Raw genomic sequence first — 14,533 nt, 5'->3', positions numbered from 1 at the left:
GTAGTTGCTCGACCCCGCGGCGAGGTTGTTCGTCGGCGCGGTGTTCGCCGCGCCCGCGACGAGCCCGAGGTGCGGGTACGCGGCCGCGCCGTTCTGCCAGCCGGCCGTCAGTGTTCAACGGTCAGAGTGTGGAGCGGAGGACGCACGGACGTAGCGATGTCCAGCTGGCTAGCGGTGGACGCGGAGCTGCAGCTGGACGTGCCAATGGAGACGCGGAGGGCGCCCGCGAGGTTCGTGGAGACGCCGTAGTGGCCGTACGTGGTCATCGCGGCGCCGACGTAGCCGAGAACACTCCCGGTGTCGGCGCTGGTGACTTGGAGGACGCCGGAAACGCTGTATTCACAGGGACACACCTGAGCGGTGCGGTGGGGCGATGCTGGGGAATAAACACGTACGTGGTGGTCGGGCAGGCGGACGGGACGGCGCGCTCGGCTGTTCAATAGTAACAACCACCCACGAAACGAGATGAGCGTCGCAGGCCCGCAATTTCAAAGATGCACGCAGCGCACGTACCGAACCGGAGCTTGGCCTTGTCCGACCGCGGCTTGGGCTTGCGGAGGGGCAGCCCCCGTGCGAGCCGCTGGGCGTTGCTCAAGTCGGCGCGGGGGGCGGGTGCCCTCCTCTCCAGCGGCTTCAGCGTGATGCCCTGGGGGTCGATGCTGGCGAGCCCGTCCTCCAGTGCTTGCAGGCCCGACGTCGTAGTCGGCTTCGCGTGGACGAGGGCCGCGGTCGCGACGAGGACGGTGAACAGGGCTTTTGCGCAGAGCATTGCGCAGAGCAGTTAGTAAAGGAGTGAAGAGGGTAAGGAGAGTGTTAGCGTTGGCGCAGAACCGGAGGGTCAGCGATGAGAGGCGTGGATTATTGCATGTCTCGGTTTTGAAGACGGGCGTGTGGGCCGTTAGCGCCGGGGAAGGCACCGACCAGGAAAATCGCAATCGTGCAATTAATTGCGAGGATGTGGCTCAAGGTACATGCCCTGTTCAGGATAGCGGGTTGCCATATCGGGCGATGGTGCCTGGCTGTCCAAGTTGACATTGACATTGACAGGCTGGCGTCCGAGGGGGGACGCCTCCGCACGGGCTGCTGAGGATTAAAAGATGTTTATACGATGTAAGACGTACAATGGTGTACAACCGCTCGGCAAGGTAATAATATGCAGCACCCTCTCAATGCCCCTATGTTCAACCACTAACAGCAGCCACTAATACAGCCGGGCCATCGACGGGCCCGATAGCAGCATGCCCCCCGGGTTTTGAGGCCCTGGCTGCGGAGGCGGGGACGAAAATGGGTTGCCACCGAAAGGGACGAGTGCTTGTGCGGGCGGAGACTGGGCGAATATCTCTGCAGAGGACATCTCCCGCCCGTGCATCATATACGCGAGGCGGAGCTCCTGGAACGCGATGGAGACCAGTTGAGCAGCAGCTCCCACTCCTGCTGCAAGCGCACGACGCACCTCGAAGCTATGCTGATTATACTGCGGCGCCGTGCATATGGAGAGCAGCTTCGCGTCCCCGTCGTATGCGTACGCCTTCGGCGTCTCTTGTGCCTGCGGGACGTCCATGAGCGACATCGCCATCGTGTCCGTCCGCGCTAGTGGTTGCGGTATCGGCGCGGGCGCTGGTATCGGCGGGATGGGCTGGGGCGGGTACGCCACACCCGCGCGGTATGCATGGACACGCAGCTCCTGCAGGCGCCCCACATCAGCTCGCGGCCACGGGCACGGTGAAACATGAAACTGGAACAAAGGAAGACGTGGTGCGCACCTCCGTAGAGAACCTCGAGAACTCCGGCTGCACCGTGATATTGTGGTAGACGACCCCGCTCTCCGTCATCGGCCTGAACCACTGCACCGCGGGCGGCTCGTGCAGCGCCGAGCTCGTCGAGGGCGTGGGCGCGATTAATGTTGGTGTGGGCACGAGCGGCGACGGCTGTGGTTGGATGGATAGTGATAGCGGCGACGGCTGGAAGGGCGCAGACGAGGTGGAGGCGGAGAGGGACATGGGCGTGGGCTTGAACAGCGGCGGGAGGCCCATGGATGCGCGCAATTGGTCGTCGGAGGGCTGCTGTGGGCAGGGCGCGGGTGGACGCCCGGTTGTGGAGTATGCGCGGAGGTAGTCTTGGATGCGAGTTTCCTGCGGTCGGTGTCATTATACATGTTTCGAGTGTATGGAAGGGGGGATGGCTGAACCTCACCTCGAAACTCATCTCGTTCGGCCCCTGCCCCGTCGCAATGTGCATGAACACCTCCCTGTTGAGTCTCGGATCGCCCATCTTGGCAAGTCACTCAAGTTAATCTAAAAGGCAAAATGTCAGTATAAACCGGGCGAGGAGGGGATGTGGCAAGCGAGTATTGTGGTTGTATGAGCTCGGGAACGTGCCCGAAGCGTGCGTGACCAGGGCGAACGCGCTCGTCACACGGTTCATGCGTCACGTCTTCGCGCCACAATTGCTCTCATCTCCTGAACGACGCGCACAGAACTAGGGCCTGCTGTCTATAGCTAGTCGTTTGATTTTCAAAGATTATTTCTACTCTGTGGGATAGAAACTGCTGTCTTGTGGACTCCTCTATCCAGCCCACTCGACAGCTTCCGTCGCCACGGCTGAATCTCGGGCCAGCTTGAACAACCCCCGCGTGTACAAGTCCGCCTGCTTGTCGAGAGCCCCAATCTCGCGGTATCTCTCTGTCCTGATCTTTCTGCTCTCATGGACACCGCACCCTCCGAGATCTTCATGTCCATCGTCTCCTACCCCGGGACCGGCGAGCGCAGCTTCGAGGTACGCACGCCACCTCCCCCTTCTCCTTCCTCGTAACGTCGCATCCCAAGGAACTCCGCGTCACGGACTACATCCACGCATACAGCACCACCGGCGCCGCGCCCGTCCCCTGCGACCCCCTCCCAGCCGCACCCGACCGCGCCGCCCTCGGGCTCTCGCCCGCGTTCGCCCCCGCCGTGATCACACCCGACGTGGAAGCGGAACTGTTCCTGTTACAGATCGATCCCACTCTGCCTCCTTCTGTACGCTCGGCAGTCCCCCCCCCTTCACAGCCGTTCGTTATTCACGATCCGCGTACAGGAGCAACCAATACTAATAGACCACCCGATGGACGGGAGTCCCAGCTCCTCTGCCGCATGCAAGCGAGAGCGCTCGGACGCCTTCACCTCCGCTTCTGCCACACCGCCCCTCCCGATCCCGACGTACATCTCCGACCCCGTACCGCGAGGCACCGTCCTCGCCGAGGGGAACGGCCGTGTGGTGCGTGCACTGCCAGTCCGGCGGCGCGCAGTCGGACAGGCTGCTTGAAGAGTGAGTGGGCATGGTTGAGTCGATTACTGATGAGAACGGACAGGTTTGCTAGTCTCTGAAGGATTTTTGGATATGGGTTTGTCTGTTGTCGTGTATGATTGGTACCTGTAGGTATGCGCATTTGTATTCGTCGATTACACTACATGTAAGGATTAGATGTTGCTCTTTTTTCATGCCTCCATTGCTCGAGTGGACTAAGTGTAGTGTGGCAATGTACCACAAAAGAGGCGGAATCATGCGAGCGAGCGAAGCCGCGAACTTTAACGCAAATGCATGTGGTCCCCCGCGAGGAGCATAACAGCCTTCCAATCGAAGATCGGAAGACCGGCTGACGGTATCCGTCACTCGTCATGGCCCTCCAGTATGATATAACCTGTAAATACCCATAAATACACCCATCAATAGAGGGACATTAGTGACCCAAAACGCAGAAAAGCGGAGCTGAGAGCATTAGACACTATAATCCCTTTCTGCCTCAAGGAACCTTTCCCATTCGACCTGATCCATGTCGTAACTCTCATTCGCCAGATCTGGGAAGCTTCGCTCCTTGACCGCATTCACGAAACCCGTGACGCCCTTCCTCTCTTCCGCCTGCCCGTCCGCAAAGCGCCTTACAAACTTGGCCTTGTGCCCGTGCCAGGTCGCCATGAGATCGTCCCACACAAGGACCTGCCCGCTGGTCCCCGGGCCCGCGCCGATCCCGATCGTCGGTACAGACAACCTGTTCGTGATATGCGTGGCGAGCAGATGCGGGACCGCCTCCAGGACCACGGAAAACGCGCCCGCCGCCTCGAGAGCCAGAGCCGACCGCAGGACGGACACCGCGGACTGCGCGTCCCTGCCCTGCACGCGGTACCCCGAGAGCGACGCGTGCCGCTGCGGTAGAAGGCCGACGTGCGCCATCACGGGGATCCCGATGCTCGTCAGCCTGCGCACCGCGGGCACGATCTCCTCCCCGCCCTCCATCTTCACGCCCTCCACGCCGCCCTCCTGCACGAGCCGCACCGCGCTGCGCACCGCGTCCTCCGCGCTCGCGTGGTACGACCCGAACGGCATGTCCGCGAGCAGGAACGGCGCCTTGCTCCCGCGCGCGACGGCGCGGCAGTGGTGCAGCATCTCGTCCATGGTGAGCTGCGTGGTGCTGTCGTAGCCGAGGCACACTTGGGCGAGGGAGTCGCCGACGAGCGTCATGTCCGCCCCGTACGCGTCGCACGCCCGGCCGGTGGGGAAGTCGTACGCCGTGACCATGGCGATGGGCGTCCCCGCCCTGCGCAGGTTGTGCAGGTGCTGTATTGTGACTTTCTTCCGGGCTTCATGGACGCATCAGATTCAGGATCGGCGACTCAGAACAGAACAGGACTACGCACGTGCGGACCTCTCGCTGGCTATTCCAGTCTCCTTCGCATTCTTATCTGGTGGCCGTACGCTCATCCATCTTCGCCCACCCATAACGGAAGAGCGCGCTTTCAAGCTGGATATCATGGGGTTTGGCCTTGTCATCGTGGTGCTTTCCGGTCGAAGAATTGCGGGCTATTATGGGGACATCGTAGGGTAGATCGGTCGACGAAATAACCAGAAATAAAACTATCCATGTTCGCCAGAATGGTATGATCAATGTGCCGCTGAGACTAAGTGGTATAGCCGGTGGTGTCTCAGCCCGGGAGTGCGTGGTCCGGAGCCGGGATAGGTACAGTTCCCAGCACGTGAGCGAGACGCGTTAGAGTATTGTGGCTTTCGCATAACCCGGCAGTTCTCCTCTGCTGCGATGCTCGCAATTTTTGCTCAACATGTGGGAAGCATTTCTTTCAAGTGCGCTCTTGTGAGTCTGCTTGAGGCTGGCTTAGCGGAGGAAAACTTCGGTGTAGGGGGCGTATGTGCTGCACCGGCACAGGTTCAGGATTCATCATTATTATATTGCAGCCCGTCCCTATTATCTAGAGAACGCTGTTCATTTGCTACGACATCTGAAATATTCTATTGAGAGAAGCTGATGACTGACGTCAAAGTAGCAACGTGTGATATCGCAGGCGGCATCTGTATATCGAAGGCGTCGTAATCTGGGTGGCAAAGAGAAATCTCCTCTTGACATGTCGGATAGGCCCAACGTCAGGGGAGAAAGCATTCCGCTGGCGGAAGCCGTGTGGTAAAGGTCACCGAAGGGTGCCTCGGTGATGTCGCTATCCCCTTGCATCATAGCCGACTACCTGTCTTGTATAGTCCCAGTCACTGGTCCCCAGTACCGTATGCTGGCCTGCTATACTAGACACACTCAGGGGGCCTATGCCTAGCGATCTTTCCATGTCTCCTGAAAACTTGTGTGGCAGAATCGGATGATTGGAGGAAGAGCACGTACCCGTCGACATCGGCCTGCCACCAGGGAGATTGAAGGAGGAAACTCAAGCATACTTCGCCATCAAGGCAAATCAGACAGTGAGGTCCCCTAGAACGAGAAGCACCACCCAAGACACAGAGAATAGTCGCAACAGTCTGGGACAGTGAATGATGCATTTGATGCGGTGGAGTGTATCATTGGATTTACAAACGTAGAGAACGTATACGTTACTGAGTATTCTCTCAGATTATGGAGTGCGAGGCTGTGGGCGCAGTCGGCCTTGGCTTAGTCGGTGGAGAGGTAAAAATTGTCAGTGAGGAGTAGAACGTAAGACACCTATATGTTTGATGGTAAAAGTACGACGCAGGAGGCAGCACAAACGGGTAGCAAGACCTGACCTGGATGACGCCACCGTACAACCTTTGCGCGGCTGCGACTTGCCTAGTTGCTGGAGCAGTGATGATTTTCATGTTCGGACTTACTATTGCAGGTTTCCGTGAACGCGGAGAATGACCAGCCGATCGCATTCACAAAGTGCGTGCATACGAGACGACGCACGCCAACCGCTTGGATTCCAAAACCGTTTGCTGAGAATCACTTGGGTCATGACTCAGCTCAAATTCTGGTTATGCATATCCGTACTTACTGCATGACAGTTACATCCATAGGTGTCTTGCAATAGTCGCTGGGACGCTCCGAGCCCGAATGGACAAGCGAAACAGTTGTATCACAACGCTGCTAGCGAATGGATGCTCCACTCGGCGACCACTAAAGGCTGACCCGATCTAAAGGTGGAGTAGAGTCGCTTAAGGCGTCTAAGGCTGTTCATCACTTCTTGGAGTCACCAAGCTGCGAGAATCGCCCGAAAAGGAAGTCGAGTAAGAACGAGATCAGTCCCAGTGGCTCGCCGGGGTACATTCTCTGGTTGATGTGTTTGATCTCAGGCCACTGAGAACGGGCCTATACAAAGAGAAAGATGGGTCATGAAGGTATATAAGCGAGGCAGAGAACGCTATACGTCCCTCAGAACATTCTAAGCTCACCAACAAGTTCTTTCGATACGATGCGCGCCACTTTCGCACTTACCCTCCTTCTGCCTCTCTTCCTTGCCTCACAAGGCTCAGCAGCACCGGCGGCGAGCGCCAACCCGTCCAGTACGAGCGCATCTGGCTCTGCCAGTGCTAGCGAAAGCGGCGGCTCTGTCACAGGCTCTGTTGCGTCGGGAACTGAGAGTAGTAGCGCTGTACCGAGCGCAAGCCTCGCCTCCTCCATTGGAAGTGCGCCTGGGTCTTCCAGCGCGACCGGAACTGCTTCGAGTTCCGTTGCGTCCGGGTCTTCGAGCGTTTCCACGACCCCCAGTCCTTCGGGTAGTCAACCTTCTGACCCGTCCGGCTTCCCCTGGCCCTCGGGCATCCCTTTCCCACCCGACGTCTTCCCCTCCGGCATCCCCTTCCCCTCCGGCATATTCCCATCGGGCATACCCATTCCTACTCGTTCATTCCCCTCCGGATTCCCTTCGAGCTTCCCCCATCCCTCCGGCTTCCCACATCCGCACCCTCCCGCCTCTCCTTCGCCGAGGGCTCTTGAGGAACATCCCAGCAGCTTCCCGTTCCCAATCCCGTGGCCGCACAGCGACCACAGCGGATTCCCTCACCCTCACCCTGGGAAGCCTACCGGTAGCCCGTCTAGTAGTGGCACCCCGTCTGACCCTACCGCGTCCGGATGCCCGGCTGTAGTGACTGCCACGGTCACGGCGATCCAGTCTGGTAGCGCCTCTGTATCTACCACTGGCACGCCTTCCTCTGAAAGTGCTTCCGCCAGTGGTGCACATTCGAGCGATACGGGTGCTCCCATCAGCATTCCCATCCCACCGCCCGGCACCCCTGGCAAGCCCACGAACCTCCCCTCCTCCGGGGTACCGTCCGGCGCCTCATCCTCCATTTCAAGCGCGCCCAGCGGCAGCCCAGGCAAGCCCACGGACCTCCCCAGCAGTGCTCCAGCTCCATCATCCGGCGCGCCATCCGGCGCGTCGTCCTCCGCTTCGGGCGCCCCCACATCCAGAGGCTCGGCGTACATCTCGTCATCCACCGCGCAGAACAAACGTGCTGCACCCTCCGAGTCCAGCGCCACCGGTGCGACAGGTCCCACCACCGTCGCCCCGCCCTGCCCCCCGGCTAGCACGACAACTGTCACAGTAACTGGGGAGCCCACCGAGACCGTTTCCTCCTCTGACTCGTCTTCTGCGCCTACCGGCACTGCCAGCTCCGGTACTCTGTCCGCCAACAGCGGTACCGCTTCGAGCACGGCTTCTGCTAGCGGCAGTGCAGGGTCGTCGAACATTCACTCCGGAAGTAGCGCGCCAGTGAGCACTCTTAGCATGAGCAGCAGCGCGTGAACTGTTTCCGATGGTACGTGCTGATCATGGACACGTACAAAAGCTGCTTTAGTCCGACTTTACTCACCTGAATCCGCAGAATGCATCGCATATATTGAAAATGTGCCATAATCAAGCTCCGCTCCTTTACTTCAAGACCTATATATCATCTCGCATTGATCACTGTGGACATTCCAAATTTCGCATAAGCTTATTTAATTTATCGCACTCTATATTTATCGAGTTACTCGCCAGAGAGTTCGCCGGAGACTGAGTCTCCGAATGATCGTACTTTTTCCTGTCCTGTAATCCAGAAACGTTCATTATACTACTACCGCGATCATAGTATACAAGCTGTCTCACCCTGTGCCTGAGAATCGCAAGATAATCCGCGCCTACATGAACTGGATGCGATGCTTCGTTCTTTTAGTAGTGAGAAATTTAAGCCATCCTGCCTACGTCGTCGCAGACCCTGGGCTAGTTCAGAGTACCCAGGATTTAGACAAAAGCACTCTGTATACACGACCCCGATGCATGCCGTCATCCAAGCCTTGACATACAGCACACCTATCCAACAAACTGCCAGTCAAAGCTTCTGCTGACTGAGTAGATGGTGACAGTAATCTGCAGAACATGAATTGCGATCGGATTTGCCACAAGGCTTTTCATGTCACGTGGCTGTGGCGCTGCTGCGGTTGGCGACATGTATGTACGAAATTCGGAATTCAGAGTCCGACCTGCACCGATTGTGGCTTCTTCTTGACTTGCATATCGCCACTTGCAATTGCACAAGTATGCGTCGACAGACTAGGAGTAAACCAGCGGATGACCTAAAAGCTCTCAAGAGTAAAGGTACCTCTGTGTCTAATGTTACGGGTGCGGTCCAATACATGCGCTCTTCCAACGACCGACCGAACTCTACGCAACAACCCCAGCTACCTTCGTTGGATGATCGGGACGAGGAAAGGATTATCGCACAAGATGTCCTGGCTACGTCTTCTAACCTTGAAGCTACTGGCGCCAAACCATTCACGGAATCGACACCGCTTGCTCGACCGAGGCGAAAGCCGAAGTTGCCCAAAGTAGCACTTGCTACGGCCAAACCTTCGTCATCTCTTCCCCCTTCTTCGCCTCTCCCTCCAACATCTGACGATCGACCTATACTTGTCGTGCAGCCCAAGGAACTAGACTGGCTGGATGAGCAGGAGGAAGAGGACGCTGTCGATGATCCCTTCGGTTTCTTGGCCGCGGAAAGGAAGTTGAAGAAGAAACGTGAGCTGATGGGAGGGCCTCACAAGGCGGCTTCGTGGACGAAGCCTGAGCCACCGGACGGGGTGTACGGGATGCCGGCGGAGGAGGTTGGAGACGACCTGTACGCGAATGAAGAGGTGGAAGCATTTGCTGAGGTTGATGGGGACCAAGATGGCGGAGACATCGAACACTCGACACCGCGTCCTCCAGCTACACCTCATAAGCGCGCTGTCAAGCGCAGGTCGGTTGACACTCCATCCAGCTCTGGGCTCCATACGCCTCATACCGGTTCCATGCCATCCTCCCCGTCTCCTTCGAAGATGAACAGGTCCGCAGATCTCAGCAATCTAAGCCCGAACATATCCCTGGCGGGGCGAAAGTCAGCTGGCAAACAGGTACGGAAGAAGTCACGGACTGTGCCTGAACAGCAGGAGTATGACCAAATCATCGAACCGGAGGAGCATACCAAGCGCCTTGAACGGCTCCTTCCTAAGAGAAACCTTCGGCGAAATGCGATCGAGAGTATTAACAACACACGTGGGGGACGCGGTCGAATGTCCACGAGACGAGGGAGTGTTCGAACCACAGACACGGATACGGAGAGTGAGTCTAGAAAGCGAGTAGGCCGTAAGTTGTCTGCCAAGGCTCGTGGTAAGCGGAAGGCAACCCAAACCAAACCGAAGCCCGAGTCTATTGATATGGAGCGAGATGATTCGGAGGTGCGTATCGCTTTGCTAACCTTATGTTCTTAAGGCTGAGGCAACCGTAGGGACGACAGGTGAGACTGGATTACTTCAAGAAGCTGGAAGGATACGAACTACATAAGGAAAATGTCTATGTGGTATGAACTATGCGAGGCTACGGTAGGAGGACTGCAATGGAGCTGTGGACCTTCTGCGCTGGACTGTCTTACTCAGTCGTTTGATTATGCAAGACCTGTACAACGGAACGAAACCTGCCCAGTAATCCGTTTTCCCAAGTTACGACGTTACCGCCGATTCGACCATTCCAGCCAAACAAACCTATTCTCGAGATGGGTAGATAAAGCACAGGACGCGTCAGTTGACCCACTTGGCCGTCTTCGTCGTCAAGATCGGTATTTGAAAGTTATGGTTCACTCTGCGTAGGATGTAATATCCGTGGTACACATACGCCCTACGGGCATCATCTCTTTCCCCCCTTCTCCAGTGGATGGTCAGGTTATCAACACGACGGCTGTATACTGGGATAACTGCAATCCTCGGACCCGAGACCTGGGATTGCCTGGATGCCGATGCGTGTCTCTCGTTTTCATCCCTTGATGCTATGGAAACAACGTCTACGCCCTGCACCAGCCCAGGCTTTCCCTGGAATTCCACAACTGACGACCCTATGGAGCCTACCGCACGGGAAATTCTCGGTAACGAACACACGAACGGACTTCGTGGTTAAGCCAGTTATGAGCAAGGCTGCCCAGCCACCGAGGAAGCGGTATTCAAGCGAGTCTAGCTGCCGCTTTGAAAAGGATGGTCCGGTTCTGCCCAGACAGATAATTGCACTATCAAGCAGAATACCCACCAGCGTAGTAAAGGGGTATGTACGGCCGAGAATGTCATCATACGGGGCCCGAACCTCGCAGAGATGGTCACGACGACACCCAGGCGAGACTGGGATGTACTGGAGCGTGTTCGCCAGTATCACGGACGGGAATATACAGTTGTGAGAGGCATGTATGAGTTCTCTCGTAAGCGATACGGAAATCTAACCATGAACATATGGGACGCGACTCTGTGCCTGGTCTATAAGGTGTACCTCCAGTATCATCACTCGGTAAGTACGCCACACAATCACTCGGGCCGAATGCCAGCATAGATACACGATAGGGCCGACCTAGTGGCTAAAATCTAAGCATAGAGTGAGAAGCCATCACTACACTGGTCCCTGGCACTTTGCAGTCCACCCTCAAACTGCCACAGGATGACTTTCGTGAGGGGTCCAGGTTCTTGACCAGCTTGTGGGAATGAGGGAAAGTGAGTGTCTGTGCATTGCGAACGCTTTACTAAACCTCGCCAGATCACGCCACAGTTCGACATTGGAAATACTTTCCTGACCGCAGGCGCAAGCCCAAGAGATGGCGCTCCCTTGGCGAGTTCCCTGCATCTGCCACCGTTAATGGAGATGATGGCCGCAGAGACGTGAACTATGCTGGGACCAAGATTCGAGCAATTGCGGCGCAATTCGCCACGGTGTGCAGCTCGGAACCCCGTCAAGCCATAGAGCAATTCACGGCTCCAATGCCCATGACAGCCACATCCTTCCAATTCCGGCCTCTGAAGTGAGGCAAGTGTCGAAGCAGTTCTGGATGTTAGAGTTACGACAGGCATTTCCCCATGTTTCTGCACTGTGAAATCGCGTCTGCCGTCGACAAATAGGAACGTGTGCAGCCTTACAGACTGTTGTACACCATGAGATCACGCGCCAAACTGTCCGGCGACCAAAGTCGATGCTCAGTACGCGGGAACTTTTCGGGTCCTGTTTTGCATGTACTCACGCTCAATCAGGGTCGCAAGCTTGGGTTTTGTCAGATCTATTGGATCTCAGCGATGGTGTGCAAATCTTTTGAGCTGTCGTCTCAGAGAATCGTGAGCTTATCCACCTAGCCTGACGGAATCTGACGTCCCTGCTTGAAACATTGCTTCCATAGGCGTACGCACGGAATTACGAGCCCGACGTCTGTGGCGACACCACGGAGCCGTGCTACTCATGTCCAGGAGCAATGAGAACGTTCAGACATCAAGGACAATTAGTCGATGGTGGAACTCTGGCAAAAATCATCAGCTTGACCTCTATGGCTCCCAGGATCAGCGTTTAAGGCAAGATCATTATCCAACTGACTCCAGTACCGTGGTAGCTGACGGGATCGCCACCAGGTCAGTTTAGGCAGTGTGGTCCCAGGTGGATGCATCCAGAAGCGCATCTTACGCACACACAGTACGTTTATTCCAGTTCAGATCTGTTTCATGTCCCCTCCAGATCTCAGTTACGGCAGTCCCGTAGGTTGCAATTAAGCCACGGAGTGGTTCTTCCGCTAACGTTCGCCAATGGAGCGACGTATATTGTCCATCCTGACACAGGTCTATCTCATGACGAGGTCCATCCATGTCTTGGTTATTTCATCCTGTCATCATAATGACTTCGGGAGCCTCGGCACGCAGGTTTCCCCGCTTTGGCGCGGCACCGCGCCAGGTTTAAAGGCTGAAGGGAAATCCACCAGGTTCCTATCTTACCTCCTGAGTCCACGGCGTTCGCCATAGCTTACCATCGCATTACCCATGCCCATGGTCACTCAGCAGTATTGTCTCCCCGATCTCTTTGCAATCTGCCGCCGTAAATGCTCCGTCAATCCCCACTATGAACGTGCTGGCGCGGAGTCTTCAGCTTGGGTAATTAGCCAACAACTGTTTCCCAATAAAAGACGACTCGCGTTTGTACTGGGAAATAACGAGCTGTTGGCCTCGCGTGCCTACCCTCGCGCTGATTACGACAGGCTCAGAACTTGTCTTGATTTCATCAACTTGCTATTTGTGGTCGATGAAATTAGCGATGAACAGTCGGGCGAGGACGCCTTGAAGACCGGCTTAATAGTCATTAAAACGATGCAAGACCCCAGTTACGCTGACGATTCTCAGGTCGCGAAGATAACCAGGGAGTGGGTCAATTGGTGCATGTTGATCCCTGTTAAGCGCTGATTGCAGTACAGGTTCCGGGTCAGGCTCCTTCGTCATGCACGTCCTAATTTCCTGCGCCGCTTTTTAAAAACCTGGGAGGACTATGCCATTGCCTTCGCCCAAGAGGCGGAACTCCGCGAGAACGGCCAAGTCCTCGACGTTCAAGCATACACCGAACTACGCAGGGAGAACAGCGGTGTCCGTCCGTGCTTCCACCTAATTGAATACGCAGCGGGCTCCGACATACCAGACGAAGTTTTCGCCAATCCCACGTTCGAGGATCTCTTTCTATGTGCACTGGACATGATTAGCTGGTCGAACGTATGTTTTGCTTCACTCCTCCTGTTCGCGTCGATCTGGCTTAGCTGCGAACGCTTAGGATCTGTATTCGTATAACGTCGAACAGTCGAAAGGACAAGACGGCAACAACATCATTAGAGTGCTCATGGAAGAAAGGAATCTCAGCTTGCAAGAGGCATGCGATTATGTCGGAGTATACTTTCAAGACCTCATGGATCGCTTCCAAAGTAGCCGACAAAAGCTACCGTCGTGGGGAGTAAAGACGGACAAGGCCGTCTCGGATTTCCTCGATGGCTTGGAGAACTGGGTTGCGACCAACTTGGAGTGGAGTTTCCTCACGCAGAGGTACTTTGGCCCAAGCGTGGCAGAAGTGAGGCAGACGCGGCTCGTCACACTTCAGCCAAAGGTACACGGAAATTCACGCTGAAGCCCGTCCATATGCATATATCTAAGCCTCGCGGAAAAGTAAACTGGCTGTAACACCTGTACATGATGTTGTCGCAGTAAACCTCCTGCTTTCATACTTTCTCGCCTTTAATTCCATTTCTGAGTCACTGCGGGCTGGAACCGTACCCCCTGTATCGCAATATAGCCTCGTCTAATGATGTTCCTTTTATAGTCAAGGGATTGTACTCGTAGTTGCTCGACCCCGCGGCGAGGTTGTTCGTCGGCGCGGTGTTCGCCGCGCCCGCGACGAGCCCGAGGTGCGGGTACGCGGCCGCGCCGTTCTGCCAGCCGGCCGTCAGTGTTCAACGGTCAGAGTGTGGAGCGGAGGACGCACGGACGTAGCGATGTCCAGCTGGCTAGCGGTGGACGCGGAGCTGCAGCTGGACGTGCCAATGGAGACGCGGAGGGCGCCCGCGAGGTTCGTGGAGACGCCGTAGTGGCCGTACGTGGTCATCGCGGCGCCGACGTAGCCGAGAACACTCCCGGTGTCGGCGCTGGTGACTTGGAGGACGCCGGAAACGCTGTATTCACAGGGACACACCTGAGCGGTGCGGTGGGGCGATGCTGGGGAATAAACACGTACGTGGTGGTCGGGCAGGCGGACGGGACGGCGCGCTCGGCTGTTCAATAGTAACAACCACCCACGAAACGAGATGAGCGTCGCAGGCCCGCAATTTCAAAGATGCACGCAGCGCACGTACCGAACCGGAGCTTGGCCTTGTCCGACCGCGGCTTGGGCTTGCGGAGGGGCAGCCCCCGTGCGAGCCGCTGGGCGTTGCTCAAGTCGGCGCGGGGGGCGGGGGGCCTCCTCTCCAG

General features: G+C 56.7%; 7 protein-coding genes across 7 annotated transcripts in view; 4 read left to right on the top strand and 3 right to left on the bottom strand.

Annotated features, from left to right (window-relative positions):
• Positions 1-13: 13 nt before the first annotated feature.
• Positions 14-769, bottom strand: GLOTRDRAFT_129580 (uncharacterized protein; the record flags this gene model as incomplete). Its single annotated transcript, XM_007868252.1, has 4 exons — positions 14-93; positions 147-333; positions 396-432; positions 514-769. Coding segments are annotated over 4 exons (560 nt in total), but the record flags the coding sequence as incomplete, so codon positions are not given.
• Positions 770-1,085: 316 nt separating this feature from the next.
• Positions 1,086-2,361, bottom strand: GLOTRDRAFT_111199 (uncharacterized protein). Its single transcript, XM_007868251.1, has 4 exons — positions 2,194-2,361; positions 1,764-2,132; positions 1,454-1,684; positions 1,086-1,390 (listed from the first exon to the last, which is right to left on the bottom strand). Exons 1-4 carry the CDS (start codon positions 2,269-2,271, stop codon positions 1,202-1,204), a joined length of 867 nt encoding a protein of 288 aa, XP_007866442.1. The 5' UTR covers positions 2,272-2,361; the 3' UTR covers positions 1,086-1,201.
• Positions 2,362-2,471: 110 nt separating this feature from the next.
• GLOTRDRAFT_116239 (uncharacterized protein) lies at positions 2,472-3,477 on the top strand. Its single transcript, XM_007868250.1, has 3 exons — positions 2,472-2,775; positions 2,826-3,017; positions 3,076-3,477. Exons 1-3 carry the CDS (start codon positions 2,704-2,706, stop codon positions 3,301-3,303), a joined length of 492 nt encoding a protein of 163 aa, XP_007866441.1. The 5' UTR covers positions 2,472-2,703; the 3' UTR covers positions 3,304-3,477.
• A 279-nt stretch (positions 3,478-3,756) lies between these two features.
• Positions 3,757-4,755, bottom strand: GLOTRDRAFT_41762 (ketopantoate hydroxymethyltransferase; the record flags this gene model as incomplete). Its single annotated transcript, XM_007867900.1, has 2 exons — positions 3,757-4,616; positions 4,674-4,755. The coding sequence occupies 2 exons, from the start codon at positions 4,753-4,755 to the stop codon at positions 3,757-3,759; spliced, it is 942 nt and encodes a 313-aa protein (XP_007866091.1).
• A 1,946-nt stretch (positions 4,756-6,701) lies between these two features.
• On the top strand, positions 6,702-8,033 carry GLOTRDRAFT_129576 (uncharacterized protein; the record flags this gene model as incomplete). Its single annotated transcript, XM_007868249.1, has 1 exon — positions 6,702-8,033. The coding sequence occupies one exon, from the start codon at positions 6,702-6,704 to the stop codon at positions 8,031-8,033; it is 1,332 nt and encodes a 443-aa protein (XP_007866440.1).
• Positions 8,034-8,806: 773 nt separating this feature from the next.
• On the top strand, positions 8,807-10,229 carry GLOTRDRAFT_138887 (uncharacterized protein; the record flags this gene model as incomplete). The annotated part of the gene is made up of 2 exons (XM_007868248.1): positions 8,807-9,982; positions 10,033-10,229. 2 exons carry the CDS (start codon positions 8,807-8,809, stop codon positions 10,108-10,110), a joined length of 1,254 nt encoding a protein of 417 aa, XP_007866439.1. The 3' UTR covers positions 10,111-10,229.
• A 2,345-nt stretch (positions 10,230-12,574) lies between these two features.
• Positions 12,575-14,533, top strand: part of GLOTRDRAFT_116237 (terpenoid synthase) — a gene marked incomplete at both ends in the record, with an annotated part of 5,484 nt that continues 3,525 nt past the window's right edge. The window contains 2 exons of the mRNA XM_007868247.1: positions 12,575-12,951; positions 13,003-13,291. Of these exons, the coding sequence (XP_007866438.1) occupies positions 12,575-12,951; positions 13,003-13,291 (666 nt within the window). The remainder of the gene's footprint in view (positions 12,952-13,002; positions 13,292-14,533) is intronic.

This window comes from Gloeophyllum trabeum (assembly GCF_000344685.1).
Source record: "Gloeophyllum trabeum ATCC 11539 unplaced genomic scaffold GLOTRscaffold_00007, whole genome shotgun sequence".
NCBI classification, from domain to species: Eukaryota; Fungi; Basidiomycota; class Agaricomycetes; order Gloeophyllales; family Gloeophyllaceae; genus Gloeophyllum; species Gloeophyllum trabeum.
Note: the sequence above shows the minus strand (reverse complement) of the source record. Positions and strands in the feature narration are given on the sequence as shown.